The 22,492-nt window shown below is 43.3% G+C and overlaps 1 protein-coding gene across 1 annotated transcript in view; it reads left to right on the top strand.

Annotated features, from left to right (window-relative positions):
• Positions 1–22,492, top strand: part of cpt1a2b (carnitine palmitoyltransferase 1A2b) — an 81,663-nt gene that overhangs the window by 1,140 nt on the left and 58,031 nt on the right. Inside the window, exons 2-6 of the mRNA XM_049561052.1 lie at positions 10,020–10,162; positions 13,082–13,221; positions 21,620–21,797; positions 22,002–22,103; positions 22,269–22,406. Of these exons, the coding sequence (XP_049417009.1) occupies positions 10,022–10,162; positions 13,082–13,221; positions 21,620–21,797; positions 22,002–22,103; positions 22,269–22,406 (699 nt within the window). The 5' untranslated portion in view covers positions 10,020–10,021. The remainder of the gene's footprint in view (positions 1–10,019; positions 10,163–13,081; positions 13,222–21,619; positions 21,798–22,001; positions 22,104–22,268; positions 22,407–22,492) is intronic.

Raw genomic sequence — 22,492 nt, 5'->3', positions numbered from 1 at the left:
CAACAGGCCTAAAACATTACAAGCTGAACTGAACTGACCGTGTGAGTCGAAACTAAAGGTCCTGACACACCAAGCTGATGCTTGGCCGTCGACCAAAGTCGGGCCGTCGGTGAGCGTCTGTCGGCCTAGTTTTTGCAGTGTGTCCCGCACCGTCGGCACTTCGGCGTCGGCGGCTTTTTGGCCGATTGAGCATGTTGAATCGGCGGCGGAGCTTGTCGGTGAGAGAGATCACTCTGATTGGCTGTTCAGGTTCCTCGCCCCTGTAGCGAGTGAATCTGCCCGTAGTGAAACCGGGGCTAACCGGTGCTTCCTCCTCAGGCTCCACTTCACTCAGCTGCCCCACAGACCCGCTGCTTCTTCCCACTTTAACCTGAATAACAAACCGGAGCTAGCTGGGAGCGGCTAGCGGAGCGTTAGCCGCAGCATGACCGGAGGGAAGCACAGCCAGTTAGCCTCCGCTAGTCTCTGAGCTAGCCCCGGCTCTCCGTTTGGATCCAACCGGAGCACCGAGCCCTGGTTTGTTATTCAGGTTAAAGTGGGAAGAAGCAGCGGGTTTATCGGGCAGCTGAGTGAAGTGGAGCCTGCGGAGGAAACACCGGGACCGTCTGGATGTAATAGTCCGTGGAGGTGCTGCGGTGCTCGGCTGCACAGATAGGAAACCCCTCGGCTGACAGGATGTACCACTCTCTCACTCCGCTCTCTCTCACGCAGGCGCAGAACGTACGTGCTATTTGGCCGTCGGATGTAGTCCGTGTAGTGTGTTCAAATGCAACTGACACAGGGCGACGTGAGGCGACGCAGACGACACAACAGCTTTCGTCGCCGCTAGATCTTTGATGTCGGTTTGGTGTGTCCGCACCTGTAAACCTGGTCCGTCTGAGATCACAGCATAAAATACTGAACCTGAGACCGACCAAACAAACATGGTTCCAAGTTTCCATTATAGTAACAAAACTTCTGTTTTTGTTCCTTTAATGGTCACTCTGACTGATGTTAATAATAATTCTGTAATGATGTGAAACTGCCATAAATCTGCGGTAAAATAAATCCAACCATTTAAATGTGTGTGCCCTTCCCCTGAACCAAAATAAAAAACCTCAGTCGCTACCCAGTGCTCAAAACATTATTTAACATGCCTCCCTCTTTTTGCACCACCTCCTCCACCCTCACAAATAACCAACAGTCCCTAACGTCACTCTGTGTGTTGTTACTTACAGTTAAAGCTCAGTAACTCACTGAAGGAGAGACGTCAGCGTATATATTCATGTCAGAGCATTTTCTAATAACGGCTCTACACACTGAAATAGAAATATAATGCTGGTGAGACAGAGTTTAAGAAAGCAAACAAACAAAGTGGTGAAGGAGCCAAAGTGATTTCAGTTTAACCTCGACTAAAAACTTTACAGGCAGTTTATTCTTCATCACACTGAGCTTTGGTTAAACTTTAATGTGTGAATATGTTGTGTGTACAAGTCCATGCACTTTGTTTCTTCCTGCCACCATCGTGTCCTCGCGCTGTAGCTGAGTGAGTGAGTGAGTGAGTGAGTTCATACCTGCCGTTCCACTCCTGCAGGAAAAACCAGTTTGACAACACGTCCCACCAATTTATTATCAAACACTAATTTGTAGCTTCACTAGATTCAACTAAATGACTTGTGTTAGCTTTATATGTAGCCGAGTTAATGACCTGGTTTGTCGTGAATTGAATTACTGCTGCATTTGTTCACGTTTATCAGCTCAGTCTTTATGTGTTCTGGCTGCTTACTCACACAGTGATTAAAGTCCAGAGCACATGTTTCAGCAGAACGAGATCTAGTGGCGTCTAGCAGTGAGGATTGCAGATTGTAACCAGCTGAAACTGTGAATTCCCTCAGTGTTCATTGTTCAGGAGGTTTTAACCTGGAGCCCAATTATCCTCAGAGGTCTCTCTTCTGCAGAGCAAACAGAGCAGCTGATTTAAACCAGTAAAAACGCTGAATAAACCAGTTCATGTCAGTGTTCTGTATCAGTGTTTCTGTAATGATGTTTGGCTTGTCAGAGACGGGCCGTTCTCCCGGCACCTGCTGACATGTGCTCACCTTTTCCTCTGATACCTTAAAGGGACAGTTCAGATTTTTTGAAGTGAGGTTTCATGGGGAACTTATTCATAGTCAGAGTGTCACATATGGTGGATGTCAGTCGGCACACCATCAGGAGTCTGATGTGGAGGCTCAGCAACAAAACTGATGTCAGCCACTTAGTAATCAGTATCAGTTTAAGTGTGCACTACAGTAAGAGTATTCTCACTGCTTTACATTTCTGTCACACAGCCTGCTCCCCCGGGGAAGCCTTTAAATGCTTCAGTTCCGTTTTTTGCATTTTGAGGGACATTTCTCACCAAGTTGCTCAGTGCCTTCTCCCCATGTTTTCAAAAGATTACACCAATTTACTCAAAGGTTTAAATACTTGCCAAACATGCCGGTGTTTCGTGGCGAGCTCTGCAGACACAGACAAGGACCCACTCCCTGTGTGGATATAAACTAAAGCCTGACTGATACCGATACTTCCTATATTGATATGTTAGCCAATATGTATGTATGTTATGCAGTTATCCCTCAAATACAGTTATCAAACACCCGTGACAAAGATGTGTGATGTAAGCAGAATATTTTACAGTTTAACAATAAACTTTATTATCAAAGATGACACCAGCGCACTGAAACCGTGAATAAACTACTGCTGCATTATGTTCTGTTAAAAATAAACTTTTCATATCAGTGCTCATTGGACAGCATATACACTGTTACCAATGTATCTGTGATTGGACAATATTGATAAGATATCTGAAAAAATGTTGATAAAATGTTAAAAAAAATATTCAAATGTCGAAAATATCAATTAAATGTCAGATAAATATTAATAAAATGTCTGAAAAACATAATTAAAATTTTTGAAAAAATGTTAATTAAATGTCTGAAAAAAGTTAAGAAAATGTAAAAAAAAAAAAAAAAAAAAATTAAATTAAATTTTTGAAAAAATGTTAATGAAATGTCCAAAAAAAGTTAAGAAAATGTAAAAAAAAAAACCATAAATAAATAAAAATTTTGAAAAAATATTATAAAATATTATTATTATATATTAATATATATGTATATATATAATATATATAATATAAAATGTCAGAAAAAATATCATTAAAATGTCTGAGAAAAAATTGAAGTTTAGAAAATGTAAAAAAAAAATATTAAAATTTCCAGAAAAACTAATGAAATGAAATGTCTGAAAATGTTGATAAAATATACAAAAAATATTACTAAAATATCTGAAAAATATTATTAAAATGTGTGAAAAAAAATTATTAAAATGTCTGTAAAAAAAGTTGGTAAAATATGAAATATATTGGTTGAGCTGTAACATGAATGGCTCATTCTAAGTTAAGGAAAACACAACAATTCGTATTTTCTGGTGATTATACAGGACAGAAAACAGAGTTATTACATTATATGATATTTCATATCCCCCTTAAATCCAACACACTGGACCTTTAAGCGAACATATCAGTATTGTTTTTCCATAGTAAAGAGTTAAAGTAGAAATAATCAAGTGTTTCTTTTTCAGTGATGTTAAATCACTGCTGGTTGTGTTTCTGTCTGTTCTATAGGAGACACTGCTGTTGGGTTGCTTATCAGCTTCTCCCTGGAGACACAATATTTGCAGCCTAAATAATGAGCCTGTTACCACAGCAACAGTTGGATTTAGATTAGACGCTCCTCCTGTGTCACCGACACATTTCAGTCACAGAGCGAATCAAACATGTAATGTAGGAGCTGCAGGAATCAGTCAGCTGCATTAACCGTCGACTCAGCTGAAGCTCTCTGAGAGATAACGTTACAAACACTCAGTCTGTCATCAGTCTGTTAATAAATGTTTTGGGTCAGACATGATGTCACTTTATTTATCCTCCCAACAAACGTTAAACCTGACATGAGTCAGAAAACACCAACATACACACCTGTATCTGTTCATACCTGCTGCTGCTCTGCAGTCAGCTGCAGCTTCTGCAGAAACTCTTCTAATCATCTGGATGGAAACAGTTTGTCTGCTGCAGGATAACAAACTTGTCGTGGCTCTTTTTCCTACTCCAAACAAAGATGGTGGCCGAAAATGACTTGTATTTTCACTCATTTTATGCACCATGAACCAATCATCATGTTATTATCATGTTACATATTGACGCTGTTTTTCCACCAGTTTATTTTTTTCACACCAAGTAATGTCTTAATATTTGGTGTGCACAAAAAACAGATGTCATTTCTGGCCACCTGAGTCAGAAATCCAGCCATGACTTCAGAAACTATTTATAAATGGCGTGCAGTGGACTGTAGATCTTTAAAAGTGTCTTTGAAGCTTTGTTGAATTTGTGGATGAAAATGACCTTTTTTCCATGACAAAAACAAGACGATGACGAGCTATAAATAGATCTCGATAATAAAAACTGAGATGAAATCTGTTTCATTTTCGTTGACAAGATGAAAATGTTAGATGGACTATCAGACATTGAAAACCATGAACAGCCGTGTTTGTAATTATCTTTAAATGCTGGATGAGCGACAGGCTGGTAAACTCCAGTAAATAGTCTGCACCAGGATGTTTGGGTTGGTGCGAGTTGTGAGCTGTAATTCAGCAGTAAATAATCGGCCGTGTGTGTCTGACTGTGGATGGTGGAGCTGCTGAATGGATTTGTGGAGTTTGTTAGATGCAGCGGTGGCTGTTAGCAGCTAGCTCCGCTTGTTAGCTGCTGGTGCTGCTGCAAACTAAACTTTCATCTCTGTCAGAGAAAACTGATCTGAGTTCAGACTGTTTACTTACAGCACAGCTACACTCACAGATAACTGAGCCTCCTACCTGCCTGTCAAACACCATCAACCCACAAACCTTCTCCAGTCCGGACTGAGTGGAGTCCTGCGGGGTGAAGCTGTGAAGGCTGCGAGCGGAGCTAGCTGCTAACTGCTAACAGCCACCGCTGCAACTAACAGACTCCACAAATCCATTCAGCAGCTCCGCCATCCACAGTCAGACACACACGGCTGATTATTTACTGCTGAGTTACAGCTCACAACTCACACCAACCCAAACATCCTGGTGCAGACTATTTACTGGAGTTTACCAGCCTGTCGCTCATCAGGCATCTGAAGATCATTACAAACACGGCTGTTCTCGGCTTTTGATGTCTGCAGAAATGTTTATACAACCTGTCACTTTGATACTAATTCTGATTCATGAGTCAGCCTCACTGGATCAGTTTAAAGATTAACAACATATAGAAACATAATGACGGAAAGTCGACTAAAACGTTTTGTATTTGTCGACTACGAAGGATAAAACTGACTAAAATGCGACTTAAACATTTTTGTCACAGGTCTGAGACTAAAACCAAAATAGCTGTCACAGTTCACGCTGCTGTGAGGATTCTGGAAACACCTTGAGAGCAATAGAAAGTGTTGTAAATGACATCTGGGGTTTAAAAATATCTCCAGGTGTATATTTTTAGGAGAAGCAGACACTCAGCTGTGTGACTGACTGGTATGTGATGGCCGTGATGAAGATGAGAGACACAAACTGGAGCTGCATTCTGACGAGATGTGTCATGATATTTAGTGACAGTTACAGTGAGCAGGCAAAGCACCGGGCTGAAACTTGACTGGTGGCGGAGGCATACAGCTGTGGGGCGGCGATTGTAGCTCTGAGTGTGACTGTAAATCATCCAGAGATCCTCGTGAACACACCGACGTTTCGTCCATCTCAGCATCATCAGCTGCACGAGTGTGAGCTAGTTAGCATGCCCACACTCTTCCTCCCACTTTCACTCTCTCTTTTCTGTCTCTGTCTTTTTCAGTTGTCTCTCTGTCTGTCCTTCATTCACTAACACACACACACACACACACACACACACTACCAGCTGTATGAAATATCTGTGGGAAGTGCAGATATGCAGCAGTCCGTTAGTTGGCCTGTTGGAGAGAAGGGGGAGAGATGACAGAGGTCTGCACACACACACACACACACACACACACACACAACCTCACACCGAGTTTACATGCTGACCTACTTTCTACTTGGCTGTAACTGTATAGATGTCATGTCATCGTCTGCCGTGTGCCACTGCCAGGCCTCGTTCATATGTTCACATACGACAGCTGTGCGTTTGTGTGTCTGTTAACAGAGCGGGAAGTCTCAGCTCTCAGGTCTTTTTCCTGACACGTTTGTTTCTGCCCAGTCGTCATTGTCTGTTTGTTTAGTAAAAGTCAGCGGCGCAGCGGTGACGAAAAGTTTGTTTTAGCTGGCAGCCCGGTGTCTACGCCCTGAATCAGTAACGCAGGAAGTAAAGGAGCAAAGGAATTCAAAAACAAACCAAGGCCTGTCACATCACTGTCCAATCAGTGACTGATTGGTGAGGCTACACCCTGCCTGTCTGTCTGTCTGTCTGTCTGTCTGTCTGCTGCTGCTGCTGAAGGCTGAATGATAAATGCTACTGCACAAATTTCCTCAAGCAAAATTAGACATTTAAGGTTTCAGAAGGCTGCAGGAAATATCATGAGTGTTCAGGACGTGTGATAACATCGACATGCCTGTTAAGTGATGTTACGGCAGCGATCCGAGTAAAATATGACCGTCTGGAAAAAACCTTGAGTCACTCCAAGTATGAAAACACTCGAAGATAAAGACGAAGACTCAGCTTAATAGTTCTGCAAAGAGAAATACACACCTGTCTGAAAAGTCTTAGATTTTATTCTAGAGATAAATATGGTATGTGGTTTGCTCTGTGCATTAGTTTGAGCTAAAATATTTTTAACCCCGAATTATGTTAATGTCATGCAGCAGTGTGAGGCTGTTGTGTCAGTAGGCTGTTTGATCCCGTTTGATTCGTGATTTGATTTCCGTGTTCTTGTTAACACGATATCTCAAGAACACATTGACGGATTAGCTTCAAATTTGGCACAAATGTCCACTTGGACTCAATGATGAACGGATTGGAGTTAGGTGGTCAAAGGTCACTGTGACCTTGAGTCTGTCTCATTCTTATGCAGTGGTGGGCAGCAGTGTCACTATGAGTAAGAGGACAATATGAAGGACAAGAGGAGACAGAGACATACTAGTCGCATTTCCATTACAGTTTTGCGCAAAATAAATGCGTTATTTCTAAAGTTTTGTGTATGAGCCGTAGTTCTCGTAAAATCTCGTCCCACGAGACTCCACTTTGTTTGTGGAAGTAAGATGGATATTTCAAATCTCTTGCGAGCTGGAACAGTCATCTCGGTTGCTAAAGTTGTACCGATACCAGTATCGGAAATGCCTCCGATACTGCCTAAAATGTGGTATCGGGTATCGGCGAGTACAGCCTATGACCAATCCGATATCACGTAATGCCTCACGTCATTACGCATACGCACGCTACAGGCAAACGAAACAGAAACGGAGCAGAGTTTAAAAAGCATTCTACTGTAGCCTTTAAAATGTCTTTTTTACCAAATTGTGTGGCTGCACTTTAACCTGTGTCTTGATCTGTGTCAACACTGGATAATAATAATTAAAAAAGTTTTATGGCATTCATTCTACTGTTATGTATTTATTTCTTAATATTTTACCTGGAGTTTTAGGAGTTGAGACATACAACAATTCATATCCCATCCATTTTTATTTTACGCGCTGGTATCGTATCCGTACTCAGTATTGGCAGATACCTAAGGTTCAGGAATCAGAATCGGTATTGGGAAGGAAAAAGTGGTATCGATATATCTCTATCGGTTGCCACTGCTGCCGTTGCAGTAGTCTACAACCGAAGACGAAAAGAGCGAGTGGTATTCCAAAGGCAAAGTCCTTATGTGTGGCAGTGACCATGGATAAAGGATTTCTGGGAGAGGATCGTGAACGAGGAATTCACAGAGGATTTGAATGTCCGGTGATGTATATTTGCGAAAAAGTGTTTCCATTACACTTTTACGATATACTTCTATATCGACACGTCTCATGAGAGAGTAAAAACTTTTTCTCGATATTTGAGAGTTTTTTCGAAATGTAGGTGTTTCCATCACCAGTTTTTTATTGCGATATTTAAGTTTTGTGCATTTCTCGGGTTAATGGAAACACACTTATGTGTGATGTCATGTGTTATCTGCAGGACATGTTCATGTTTACCCAAAAAAGAAAACTTTTCCTTTAGTTCTGTTATTTTTATTGTTTATATTACTGTCTTTAATTTGCAATGCTTGTTTTTTGTTTTAGCAATGATTTTTATTTTAGAATTCAGTTTCTGAGTTGGTGACGGAGCCAGAGAGCCGACTGAAAGAGGCCGAGACAGAGACATGTGTTAAAGAGAAAGAGGAGAGAGAAAGAGAAGCAGCAACAGGCCGACTGATGATGTCACGTTATTGGAGGATACGATCAAATGTCACAAAGTCTTCAAAACAAAAAAAAGACTAAAGTATGAGTTATTGAGTTACTTTAGCCCTTTTCTCGTAGCTTAACTCACTACGTTTTCCAAGTAGCTGTTCTTGTGAATACATTATCTTGAAAAAATCTTGATGGATTTTCTTCAAATGTGGCACAAACGTCACTTGATTCCAACAATGAACTGATCAGATTTTGGTAGTCAAAGGTCAAGGTAACTGTGACCTTAGATCTGTCTCAGTCTTGTGCAGAGTTGGGCAGTAGTGGCAGTCTAACTGATGAAATACTTTCTCAGTAGCGTGGTGGTGATGTCACTACTTTCTGAGTCAGAGAGCTTTTCAGTGGTGAAGTTGATTTATTGACAGTTGTGCCGTAGCGTCCATAGAAGCTCTTTTTCCCAGGAAAAGCTCTGAAGTGCAGCGGACTGTTTTTCTGCGAAGGTCAGGATAATAAAACTGAGGATTTTGGTCACTGTGACCTTGTGTCCGTCTCATTCTGCCTCTCAAGAAGGCCTTCAAGGAATTTACTGAAATTCAGCACAAATGTTGACTTGAATTTGATGGTCAAAGGTCACTGTGACCTCACAATCTTCCCAGTTAGTTCACTGAATCCACTCGTTAGTGACACACATTCTCTCCATGCTGTTTAGCTGCAGGTATGCAGCCAGAGCTCGTTGCTCATAAGTAAGAAATAATTCATCATGTCAGACTGACGCTGGTGGTTGCTCAACAACTGACTGTCCTCAGGCAAATGCTCTTTACTGACTGCATGCAGCTCTGAGTTTCCTGAAATGAACCCACAAAGCCACAAAGAGGAACCACTTTCCATCAGTGTCATCATTACCTCTGCACAGTGCGCTCGCCTCGCTGCTCTAACAGTCAGTCAGTCACAGATACAGAGCAGGAATCTGTGCTGATAACCTCTGTCAACCAGCTGACAGTCAGCAGCGTGAAGACGTGTTCATATTCACTCTGTAAGGTGCACCTGATACTTCCTGGATACACGCTAAATGAATGATTTTTGGACTGAAGCAGATTTAAAATGACAAAAAATAAAGTTGTAAGTCTTCTGATTAAACCTTCTGTGTAACACGTTGCAGCGTGAGCAGCTCTCACTCAGTATTCTGGGTGCTGCAGCTCGATCCTGTGACACAACAACATTCCTCTGACACATTAAATTACTCAAGTATTGTCACACAGAGCGTTCATACAAGAGAGACACAGCAAACACACTGCGCTGCCTGCAGCCTCAGAAATTCACTCTTCCACACTGTTTGTGACACAAAACAAATTCTATACAGGTTAATAAATCCTGTTTGTAATCAGACGTACTCTCTGCCACAGTCCCAGTGAAGTGAGGAATATTTTAAAGCTGTAGGTTTGTAGGACTCAACTATCAACTGTTACGTTACGTACTGTCCCTTTTTAAGTCATGAAACACACACGCATTACAAAGGAAAAATATTCCGGTACATTCTGCAGCAATGAGTCATATGTAGACGTTACTGTCTTAAGTCTAATAAATTATTTATAATTGATTAATATAAGGTGTGATGTTGGTGTTTACATTTTTGGTCACTTGTGTTTCCATAGCGATGGCGGAGGCCCATCAGGCGGTGGCGTTCCAGTTCACCATAACTCCAGAGGGGATCGACCTGCAGCTGTCCTATCAGGCCCTGAACCAGATCTATCTGTCTGGAGTCCGATCCTGGAAGAAGCGAGTCAGCCGCATGAGGGTGAGGAGATGACTGTGTGTGTCTGTGTGTGTGTGCATCTGTGATTGGTTTGCTTGGTAGCAACGCATTTCCGGTTCCGTATTTCCAGATTGCGCCATCTCCGCCATCTTTAAACATCCTCTGTTGCGATGTAGATGTTGCAGTATTAAGGCCCATTTATGCTCAATGTTCAATACGGATACGGACGGAGCCGTCTGTCCATGCTCCGCGTTCATTTCTCTGTGACCGGAAAAGTTGGAAGCTAAACAAAGAATCAACTAGAGACGACGATAACCATTCAGGAAAGGAACGCAGCCTCCTACTGCTCTGGCGGTGAATTGCACCTCAACGAAATGGAGTGACGGCGAAGTTCAAAGGGTTCACGACGGCATCACGGCAACGACGTAGGTACGTCGTAGGTACGCCGCAGGACCATAAATCAGGCTTTAGCCCTTGTCCGCTACCCCTTGGCCCTGAAAATGAAGCAATGAGGGGTAGGGGGAGAAATCTTTCCCTAGGAATTGGGACACCACTCACTACGTCACGGCGTCAGTTACGTTCACACATACGTAACTATTTAAAACAGGAAGCTGCGAGCCATCTACATTTCCAACCGGCATCTACAATGGAGTCTTCACGTTAGCTATGTATGAACTTTTTTCCCCGTCTCTTGCTCGGTGGTAGCCATGGCGATGTCTGCCCCTCGCTGGCAAGTCAGCATCTGAAATCCCTCGCTCCGAAGGGCTAGTTTCATCGTTATGCCCCCTACCCCTGCACGCAAAAAGGAATTGGGACACCACTACCCCTCGCGGTAACACGCAAATGTAGGGGTAGGGCTAAGGGGGGGGTGTTGGGACGGGCCCTTAACATGTATGCTGTCATCACTGAGTTAATGTTTTTACCGTAACAGTTTCATTTATCGTAAGAAGTCTCTATGTTCAGGATTTCCTTAATTGGACCACTCTATAGTGTCAATCAATCAATCATCAGATTTTATTTATGCATTAACCAGATGTGAGGTCTGATAATTGGGTTTGAGCTGATGATGACGTCAGTGCAGTGAGAGGAGGTGTGGGTTACGCTGAGTCATGGTTCCCAGACATGATTATTAGCTCGTGCATATTGTGTCGAAATAATGGAAAAAATGAGTTCCTGACAAGGAGAATTCACTTCAACACCTTCTCAAATCAGAACAGCAACTCGGAAAGTCGGCAAGAATTTTGGTACGACTTGCCGTCTTTGACGTCATACATGCAGAAACGTGGGGGATAAAAGTAAATGTTTGGTTGATGGAAAGAAATTCATGTATTACATATAAATTTCTTGCTCACATGTAATTTATAAGCTCTGTGAGTCTGCTGGCCTGTTCAGGGTGTTCTCCGCCTTCTGCCTAGTGTCAGCTGGGAAAGGCTTCAGCCCCCTGTGACCCTGCACCAGCAGAGGCGGTTCCAGATAATGAATAGATTAATGAATGAATGTAAGGATGCAGGATTTTTTGCTGATATCTGATACGCTAAGTGCCCAGAAGCCGGGAAGCTGGCCATGGAGTTCTGCGGGCGGCACTTTGCAGTGCTTCTGCCCACTTTCTGAGCTCCGTTGTCTCCACCCACAGAGCTCCATGGTTGGCTTCTGACTTCAGGGTGCTTTGCAGTGCTTCCTACTCCTGTCCCAAAACGTGGCACTGATTTAACATCGAATTGCATCGGTACTCTGCAGCACTGATGTAATTCTGTTGGTACCCGACCCTGCCCTCACGCCACCTGACTGAACTCCTGAGCTTCAGCCTGATTGGTACTGCACATGTGTGACTCTCAACAGAGATGAGGAAGAGGCAAAATACTCACTTCTTCTCTACTTCCATCATCAGCTGCAGGAAAAAATAATGTGTTTGTTTATTTATTTTTTTTACCATATGCCCAGTTTGGCAAGCGAGTTGCAGGGTTTACTGGCCTCAGGCATCAGGTGATCGTTATTGTTGAGCCCTTCATCTTCTTTGCTTCTTTTCTTCCCACTCAGGAAATGGGGCTATTCGAGTTGCACTTGAACGCAGCATAAATGACAGGACAGATTCATCTGAAAACACTTTTGCAAAGTTGGAAAAACAAACAGCTGTCTGTGGTGCAAACATAAAGATATTTTTTACCAGCTTAGAAATTTTAAAAATGTTCGGTAATTCCTGCCCCTCTTCAAGTCCCGGATTTATCACAGAGGATTTTACAGCCTGTACAACATGTAACCTGTGCTCTGCTTCCACCTGAGGAGGAGGAGGTGAGTCAGGATGTTATTTGTGTGCGGCCTCATCACCGGCTGTAAATTCCCCTCAGTATAGATTAGGAGTGAAGAGCCTCCCCTGACATGCACTGACATGAATCTCTGGCCCTGCTCGGTGACAGAGACTCAGCTGGTCATACGTGCAGCGAGCGTCTTAGAAACAAGTTTCCTTCTTCACTTGTCCAGGTAGACTGTGCAGGTGAGCGCTGTGACGACAGGCGATGCTCAGACTCACAGAAATGTTTGTTTTTTTGAGTAAAGATCTGAAGGTTCACAGAGATAATAATGTAGCATGTTTACCTTTTGGGGAATGTTCTGTATGTGAGGACAGCTGTTTAAACATGTTGGGTTTGAACAATGACCTCACTGTATACACACACACACACACACACACACACACACACACACACACACACACACACACACACAAACACATGCACTGTAACTTTTATAACTGTAACTAGTGGATACAGAATATGTATGTGATGCACTCACACACATTTTGGAAAGACACTTAAATATATGTGGGATTAAATGTCAAGGAAGCGTCAGTGATTTAAATGTTTGCTGTGAACCTAAATAACCTCTCAGCTGTGTTTCCTCGGTGTTAAAGAGCAGAACATGTTCCACTGATCCTGGTGCCTTTTGTTTCTTCTTCTGTGGTAACAGAACAGCGTGATTAAAGGAGTGTACCCGGCCAGCCCTTCCTCCTGGCTCTTTGTCGTCATAGCGATCCTGGCCACCATGTACATGCGCTCGGATCCCAGCATGGGGCTCATCACCAAGATACAGCAGCACCTGCCGCTAAGGTACACACACACACACACACACACACACACACACACACACAAACACGCTTCCTCGGGACAGGTTATGTTTTGCTGATCCACAGTCAGTGTGTGACCTACAGTAGGTGGGGTTCAGCTCGCCCCCAGTTTGGAGAAGCAGACACAGAAACTAAGCATATACACTCGCCAGCCACTTTATTAGGGACACCTGTTCAACTGCTTGTTAACAGAAAAAGCTAATCAGCCAATCAGGTGTCAGCAGCTCATTAACATTTAGTCAAGTAGACATGGTGAAGACGAGCTGCTGAAGTTCAAACGGAGCATCAGAACGATGAAGAAAGGTGATTGAAGTGACTTTGAACGTGGCATGGTTGTTGGTGCCAGACGGGCTGGTCTGAGTATTTACTGGGATTTTCAGCACAACCATCTCTAGGGTTTACAGAGGATGGTCCCAAACAGAGAAAATATCCAGTGAGCCAAAATGCCTTGTTGATGCCAGAGGTCAGAGGAGAATGGCCAGACTGGTTCAAGATGATAGAAAGGCAACAGGAAGTCAAATAAGCACTGGTTCCAACCAAGGTGTGCAGAAGAGCATCTCTGAAGCAACAACACCTTGTCCAACCTTGAAGCAGATGGGCTACAGCAGCAGAAGACCACACCAGGTGCCACTCCTGTCAGCTAACAACAGGAAACTGAGGCTACAATTCACACGGGTTTTCTCACCAAAACTGGACAATAGAAGATTGGAAAAACCACATTCAGATGGAAGCATGGATCCATCCTGCCTTGTATCAACGCTTCAGGCTGCTGCTGCTGCTGCTGGTGTAATGGTGTGGGGGAGATTTTCTTAGTACCAACTGAGCATGGTTTAAACACCACAGCCTACCTGAGTATTGTTGCTGAGCGTGTCCATCCCTTTATGACCACAGTGTACCCATCTTCTGATGGCTACTTCCAGCAGGATAACGCACCATGTCACAAAGCTCACATCATCTCAAACATGACAATGAGTTCACTGTACTCCAATGGCCTCCACAGTCACCAGATCTCAGTCCAATAGAGCACCTTTGGGATGTGCTGGAACGGGAGATTCTCATCATGGATCAACTGTGTGATGTCATCATGTGTCAGATGTTATTTCTAACTGTGCAAACAGACCTGAGTTTGTTTAAAATGTGTGAAAACACATCTTTGGTTAGCTCATTGTATAAATTCAAACTTTATAAACTGGCTGATAATTTTGACATTTTGTGAAGTTCACATTCTCAAAAGTTTTCACAGTGATGACGCCATCTGCCTCTGTGACATTCAAACGTCATGACGCTGTGATGGTGCAGATGAGATGTGAGAAACATTAACGTTCACTCTTTACATCTATTCAAGGCAAGCCAAACTTTATTTGTCGAGCACATTTGTAAACAACTACAGTTGACTTAAGTGCTAAACAACCAAAAAATAGCCAGACAGACAAATACAAGAGCAAACAGTTAGAGGCGCGAGACTGGAGAACTAGCACCACCACTAGCCGCCAGCTAGTCTTGCACAAGTTAAACACAGCACGCCTGCAGGCTAACTGACCACAGTGAGAAATGATGCTATGAAAGTGGAGTAAATTACGTCTTTTCAAGTCAGTTTTGCATGCTGCAGCTTCAGGGCACTTGGATTACGACGGACGAGCCGTTTTTGAAATGCATTAGTGGAGTTTTATTACATTTTCAAAATGTGGGTTCCGTGTAGAGATGTACCGATACCACTTGTTCCTTCCTGATACCGATTCCGATCCATGAACCGATCTGATACCAGCGCGTAAAATAAAAAAGCATGGGATATGAATTGTTGTATGTCTCAACTTCTAAAACTCTGTGTAAAATATTAAGAAATAAATACATAATAGTAGAATGAATGCCATAAAACTTTTATTATTATTATTATTATTATTATTATTATCCAGTGTTGACACAGATCAAGACACAGGTTAAAGTGCAGCCAGAAAATTTGGTAAAAGGACATTTTAAAGGCTACAGTAGAATGCTTTTCAAATGCTCTGTTTCCGTTTCGTTTGCCTGTAGCGTGCGTATGCGTAATGACGTGAGGCATTATGTGGTATCGGATTGGTCATAGGCTGTAGTCGCCGATACCCGATACCACATTTTAGGCAGTATCGGAGGCATTTCAGATACTGGTATCGGTATCAGTACAACTCTAGTTCCATGCATTCCAGCTACACTTCCAGCACAAGTGTAGTTGTTATTCCAGCTAGCTGTTATCCTCTGATACCCCGAACAAGTTTTGTGGATTAAAAAACTACACTGGACGGCATGAGGGTCAGTAAGTACTGTCTGTATTCTCACTCTAAAGTGGCCATTTCCTTTACCTCCACAAAGTGGTCGCTGTTCTTCCTCGGGTCCACTCAGAAACCATTAAAAATACATCAGTTTAAAATCACGCAGTATCAGTGAGACGATAACACTGAATATCAGTCCAAAATGAAGACAAAAAGAAGGAGTAAAAAAAACCAAACTGTACCAAATAAAGTAGAGCTGCCAAAAGAAACTGCACATGTGATTTAACAATTTTAGTTTTAGTGACTTCTTGAAGGGATATCTATTATTAATCTGTATAATGCTGGCAGGGAGCAGGCTGAGACTCCTCTATAGAGAACATCATGAAATTTGAAATCTTGGCGTGCTACATCTGCATACCAAATTCCTTGTCTCTATGTGAAAGTTAAAGGTGGGGGGCGCTACTGAGCCAATTTGTCACACCCAAACTTAAAACCAGTGTCAGATATCTATTTTCAGCACTCCTGACAAGTGTGCAAAGTTGAAGGTGTTGAAGTGTTCGAGGATCCCAGGCGTCCCAAAAATGTGCTCAGAGACGTCAAATAAAAATCATGCTAATAATTCCTTCAATTCCAGTAGGACCCTTGTGACCACCTGCAGTCGCTGCTCAGATGACTCTCAGCTGGTAAATCATAATCAGATTTTTTCAACTTCCACATCAGAAATCCAGTACTGGTTGATGTAATGTTGAGACACTGCCAGTTAAAAGTGGAGAAACGAGAAGTGAGCAATCTCAACAAACGGCACTTCTTCTTCCTGTCAGCAAATCACACTGAGTCATCCTGTAGTAGAGAGGGTGTGGTGCCAAATCATGACCTCTGCCCTACTTCACTGACTGCGGTTTAATATACACACAACACTGCTGAGTCACTGTCTGCCTCACACAGACACACACCTACCTGTCACATTCCAGCCTGGTGTCATCCATCCCGAGATGAGTGGGTGTAAATGTGAAACGATGACAGGAAACAACAGGATGATGGAGACTGTAAACACTGACATGCCCTGCTGGAGGTGCAGCTCCAGGTCAAAGGTCACAACTAGTCATGTGACTTTCCTCACGATGCATCGATGGTGAAATTCAGGACCAATACAGATGTTTGAAATCACATTTTTGTTCTGGTTTTGTTGTCATTTCCTTCCCTCATGTTCCTGGGAAACAAAGAAATCGTCATAATGAGCAAATAACTGAACTGTTTTAAAATCATTCAGTCCTTCACTACACTGCCTCTGAATGAGCACAGATTCAATAATACACATGAAACAACTTCTATATAACCTTCTGTCACATGAAACAAATATCTTTAAAAATAGCTGCTTCACATAAAAATCCTTCTGACATGATCGTAACATGTGTACATCAGTGTGAGGGTACTGAAAGAAACCAGCATGGGGGCTTCTCTTGATGGATATTTGGATGTCTCAGCACATCATACAGCACTTGGGATTCACCAGAGGACCCATGATACCATATTATTGTGATACTTAGAACTTAGAAAGCTCTTATTGTCAGTGTACAAGTACATCGAAACCTGGTCACTGCAATTAATGCAAGTAAAAAGACAAATGAAGACAGACAAGCTCTTCTTCACAATTATGAAACTAAAATAGATACTAGAAAATGATGTTCATGCATAATAGGATAGATGTTGCTCTTAAAAGATGTGTATTGCTCTTTATGATAATGATAAACTTTATTTATATATCACCTTTCATGCATGAAATGCAGCACAAAGGTCTTTGCAATGAGGGCAGTATAAACACAGTGCTTCACATGGAAACAGACAGACTGGACATAAAACAAACAGTAATTCAATATAAAAGGACATTTAAACTGTTTAAAACATGGATGAACTGATTCATAAAATCATAGTGTTGTAAAACGATAAATCATAAAAAAATAAAAGTTAGATTTTAAAAGAGTTTCAGACCTGTATCAGGACAACACAGTCTCATCCGACCTCGGAAAAAAGAACAAAGTCAGTGTTTGTTGGACCCATCTACCATCCCTCCCGCCCACCCTACTTGGACTTTCGCTGCCTTAACATTCGTTCTTGTCCCGCCACGTTTCCCCCTGATGCCACAGAGCACAGTTAAACTATAAAGGTGACCGGCTGTGTATCACAGCAACGTTAAAGGACGGCTTTTGATGTCGGTGTATGACGCTGCGAGTCACTGCCCGAGGGCCAGATTTTGACGAAGTCAGAGCAAGTTATCAGCCCTTTTTAAACAGGAGTTGTGCAAATTTGCAGGAAAGCCCAATCAGTGTTTTTTCAGCATTGGCAGTATAAAAACAAAATCGGGGAGTGCAGCAAAATGCCGCCTACCTACTTTTGTTTATACAGAATGTGCCTTTTTCGGGGCAATGGGGGGCGTGAGCAAGTAACAAAACGTGTAGCTCAGCGTGTGAGGTAAACAGTGACGTGGGAGGGAAGCCGCGGCTGGTCAGTCCTTCGGCGATTCTCTCGTAAGTCGGCCCGTCCTTCACCGTCCCCGTCATCTGACGGTTAATGGCCTCTTCGTTTGCAAAGACAAGGAGGGCGCGCAATTCCTTGTCTCCCCAGTTGCTCATCTTTACAGTGTCTGTCAGGTTTGTGTTTCCCTCTTGCTACTAGCTGCTCGCTAATTCCTGCTATCAGCTGTTTCCTGTTTATCCACCGCCAGTGGCTCGCACGTGCGGCGTCATCAACAGCTCCTCCCACAAGTCTTCAACAGCCCCTCCCACAAGTCATCAACAGCCCCTCCCACAAGTCATCAACAGCTCCTCCCACAAGTCATCAACAGCTCCTCCCACAAGTCATCAACAGCTCCTCCCACAAGTCATCAACAGCTCCTCCCGTTGCAGAAGGCCGCCTCGGTCTGTTTAAACTAAAAAGGGTTCCACCAATATGTCTACCCTACGAGGAGGAAAATTGGGCACCTCAGATCAACTCACCAATCCGGTACTGTGTGTCTAAACGCTCGTTCACTGAAAATCTGGCAGTGTAAAAGGGGCCAAAGTGTAAAGTGAACAGATGCATTTTTAGCTTTCTTTTAAAAATATTTAGCGAGCAGCTTCTCTAATATCTGTAGGTAATGTGTAACTTTGGGGCGTCACTGACGACGGCTGCATCCCTGATCTTCTTCCAATAAACCAACCCATGCAGGGCTTTGTATACAAGGAGGAGGAGCTTAACATCAATTCTGCATGTAACAGGAAGTCAGTGCAGAGCAGCTCAGACTGGCCTGATGTGCTTCATAGCCGAGCTGCAGAGTTTTGAATGAGTCTCTCAGTGGTGTTTTTGGGAGGCCGGTAAAAACTGCATTACAGTTGTCGGGTTGGCTTGAAATAAAGGCATGAATCATTTTCTCTGCATCTTAATATAAAGTATAGGATGTTGCATTTAGATGTTGAGAGTTAAAGGTTAAAGTGCTCAGCAGATGCTGGTAAAAACAAAAACTGTTCTTGAGCCTGTTCATCCGGCTGTTGATGCACCTGCAACGCCACCCAGAGGGCAGCAGGTTGAACAGGTGGTGTCCGGGGTGAGAATGGTCTCTGATGGTTTTCCTGGCTCTGCAGAGGCACCGTGAGCCTGAGATGTCTTCCAGGGAGGGCAGAGGGCAGGGTTGTTGTGACCCTCTGCAGAGCTCTCCTGTCAGCCGCTGAGCAGCTGGCACCATACACCAGAACACTCTCAGTGGTCACAAGGTCACCTGCAGCTTCTCCTCCAGTCTGCTCTTACAGAGGGCTCTTAAAGTGCAGGCGCTGCTGGACCTTTCTCATCACTGCTGATGTGTCGGCAGACCAGGAGAGGTCCTCTGAGGTGTGTGTTCCCACGAGTTTACAGGTGGAAACAATCAGTGCACAGTCACCGCTGATGTAGAGAGGAGCAGGGTGGTCTCTGTGCCTTCTGAAGTCCATAACTGTCTCCTTGGTTCCGCTCGTGTTGAGTGCCAGGTTATTTTTGGAGCACCACTCAGACAACTTCAGGACTCCGTCTCTGTGGGTTGACTCGTCTCCTGTGGTTGTGACTCCACCACAGTGGTGTTATCTGCAGATAATATATGTGTAGGAGCGGATGGGAGCGCAGTCATAGGTGTAACGGGCATGAAATATATGCAATAATATATATTGTGATTTATTACCTTTTTCCAGCTGCAGATTATTTCACCAAAGGAAAACTGAGTCGACATCAGTTTTGCCTCCTGAGATAAAGTTTTCAGCCTGTTCATCAACTTTAATCATTTTTGTGGCAGCACTGTGACACAGAGCAGACAGACTGACTAATACTGTCATAACACCTGCCACAGTTTGCTGCAGACACCTGACAGACTGTACTGTGGGCACATTTAACGCACTATGCCTTCATACCACATGTTATTTTTATACTACGTGTGTGTTTCCTTCTCCTGCCTGGTGTGACTCTGAAAAGTTCTCAGTGTGACCAGCAGGCGGTGCTGTTGCACTTTCATACTACTTTCTTGTGTTTCCTCACATGAGTGAGATGTAACAGGAGGATTTTGACACTCATGGATTTGATCCAGTTTTACTAACTGTTACCAGACGACTGCAGCTGTGTGTGTAGCTGGTTCTGATCTCCTCACTGTGTTCAGTGTGAATGATCTGCCCTCTGCTGGCTGTGCAGGTGCACACACACACTGGCAGATGACAGTAGCATCTGTGGGATCTGTTTTACAGCACACTCAGAGGTGCCTGAATGTTTTATAGAGTATCATAAACTAATAAAACATGTGACATATTGCTGTTTTTATTCTTGGAGTTTTTGTTACCATACTCAGACCTCCTGTGCCTCAACACTTAGTTATACTCCAGGTCTTTATTTATAACCGCCAGTTTCTCCTTTTCACGTGTTCTTTAAGGACCTTCAGTCAGAAATAATTTGGTTTTCAAATGTTTTTGTTTGTTGTTTTGCTCCTGCAGCTCCAGCTGATATTAAACACGTCTGCAGAGGTGCTGAAGTTTAAAAACTGACCGATGAACTGTTGTTATGATGCAGTTTCTTCAAATTTGGCACAAACATCCACTTGGACTGAAGAATAAACCGATGAGAATTTTGTGGTCACTGTGACCTCACAAAACATGTTTTTGGCCATAACTCAAGAATTCATCCACTGATTCTGACCAAACTTGACACAAATGTCTAACAGGATGAAATAATGAAGGTCAAAAGGTCAAAGGTCAGCTTGACTGTGACATCATCATGTTTTAACGTCATATCTCAGGAACAGAAGGGGAGACATTTGGTCAGATACTGAATTGGTGACTGAATTTTAATGTTCATAGGTCTCAAAGGTCACTGTGACCTTGTCTGTCTCATTCATGTGAATGCAATATCTCAAGAGCACTGAGAGAGAATTTTTTCAAATTCGGCACAAACGTCCACTTAGTATCAACAATGAACTGATTCAGTTTTAGTGGTCAAAGGTCAACGTGACCTCATTTGTCTCACTGTTGTGAACGCGATATTTTAAGAACACATGGAGGGAATTTCTTCAAATTTGGCACAAACGTCCTCTTGGGTTCAACGATGAACTGATTAGATTTAGGTGGTCAAAGGTCAGTGTGACCTCAGAAAACATGTTTTTGGCCATAACTCAAGAGTTCATCCACTAATTCTGACCAAACTTGACACAAATGTCTAACAGGATGAAATAACGAAGGTCAAAAGGTCAAAGGTCAGCTTGACTGTGACATCATCATGTTTTAACGTCATATCTCAGGAACAGAAGGGGAGACATTTGGTCAGATACTTTTATCATCATACGTGTTGATGCCTGTTATTAATTGTACTCAAACCTCTGTTAATGTATTGTTACATTAGCCACCTCGCTAACAGTGTTAAGATATTGTTGTCATAGAAACAAAACACACGTGTAGGGCCCTGCTGCAGCTTTTCTTTCCCACAGTAATTGAAAGACAAAGAAACAGATGATTAATATCAAACAACTTGCCTGTGTAACCCTACAATGTGTTCACAAGGTTACAAGGTTAAAAGCAATTAAACAAATTCTAAATCAAGCCAACTGTGTGATGTGAATCGAGGTGTAGTTGACCACGGTTCTGTTTCTCTCCGCAGCCTCCAGGGTCCGCTCAGCACCCAGGGTCAGACCATGCTGTCAGCGCTGGTCTTCAGCACTCTGCTGTGGCTCTCGCTCATCCTCGCTCTGCGCTTCTGCCTCAAACTGCTCCTCTCCTACCACCAGTGGATGTTCGAACAGCACGGCCGCATCTCCAACACCACCAAAGTCTGGGTGGTAAGTTTCCTCTCTGTGTCACAGCTCCACCTGGTGGACGCTCTGCAGAGGCTGTTTGGAGTCATGGAGACAAAATTAAACATGGAGTTCAGCGGCAGCTGTAACAGCAGGGTCTCTGACACCGTCACAGGACGCTTTAAAAATGTCTCTAAAGATGTCTCTGTGTGTCTCTGTGTGTCTCACGTCTCTGTGTGTCTGTCTCAGAGTCTGGTGAGGTTATTATCCAGCAGGAAGCCTCTCCTGTACAGCTATCAGACATCTCTGCCTCACCTGCCTGTTCCCGCCATCAAGGACACGCTGAGCAGGGTGAGCACACACACACACACACACACACACACACACACACACACACACACACACACACACCTGTACACACCTGTCCTGAATACATGCTCAGACATACAGAACACCTGTTGGTGCACTCTTGTGCATGTTTAACCTTTAACCTGTCGTCCTGTTCGTCTCTCTCAGTACCTGCTGTCGGTGCGCCCCCTGCTGAAGGATCCAGACTTTAAACGAATGACTGAACTGGCCAATCAGTTTGAGTCGAACCTGGGAAACCGGCTGCAGCGCTACCTGAAGCTCAAAGCTCTGTGGGCCACCAACTACGTGAGTGTTCGCTGTTTGAGCTGCAGTGCCACACACAGCCGAGCTGAAACAATCAGTCCAGTGAGCAGTTAGTTGATCGACACGAA

The sequence above is a fragment of the Epinephelus fuscoguttatus genome, linkage group LG19, assembly GCF_011397635.1.
Source record: "Epinephelus fuscoguttatus linkage group LG19, E.fuscoguttatus.final_Chr_v1".
NCBI classification, from domain to species: Eukaryota; Metazoa; Chordata; class Actinopteri; order Perciformes; family Serranidae; genus Epinephelus; species Epinephelus fuscoguttatus.
Note: the sequence above shows the minus strand (reverse complement) of the source record. Positions and strands in the feature narration are given on the sequence as shown.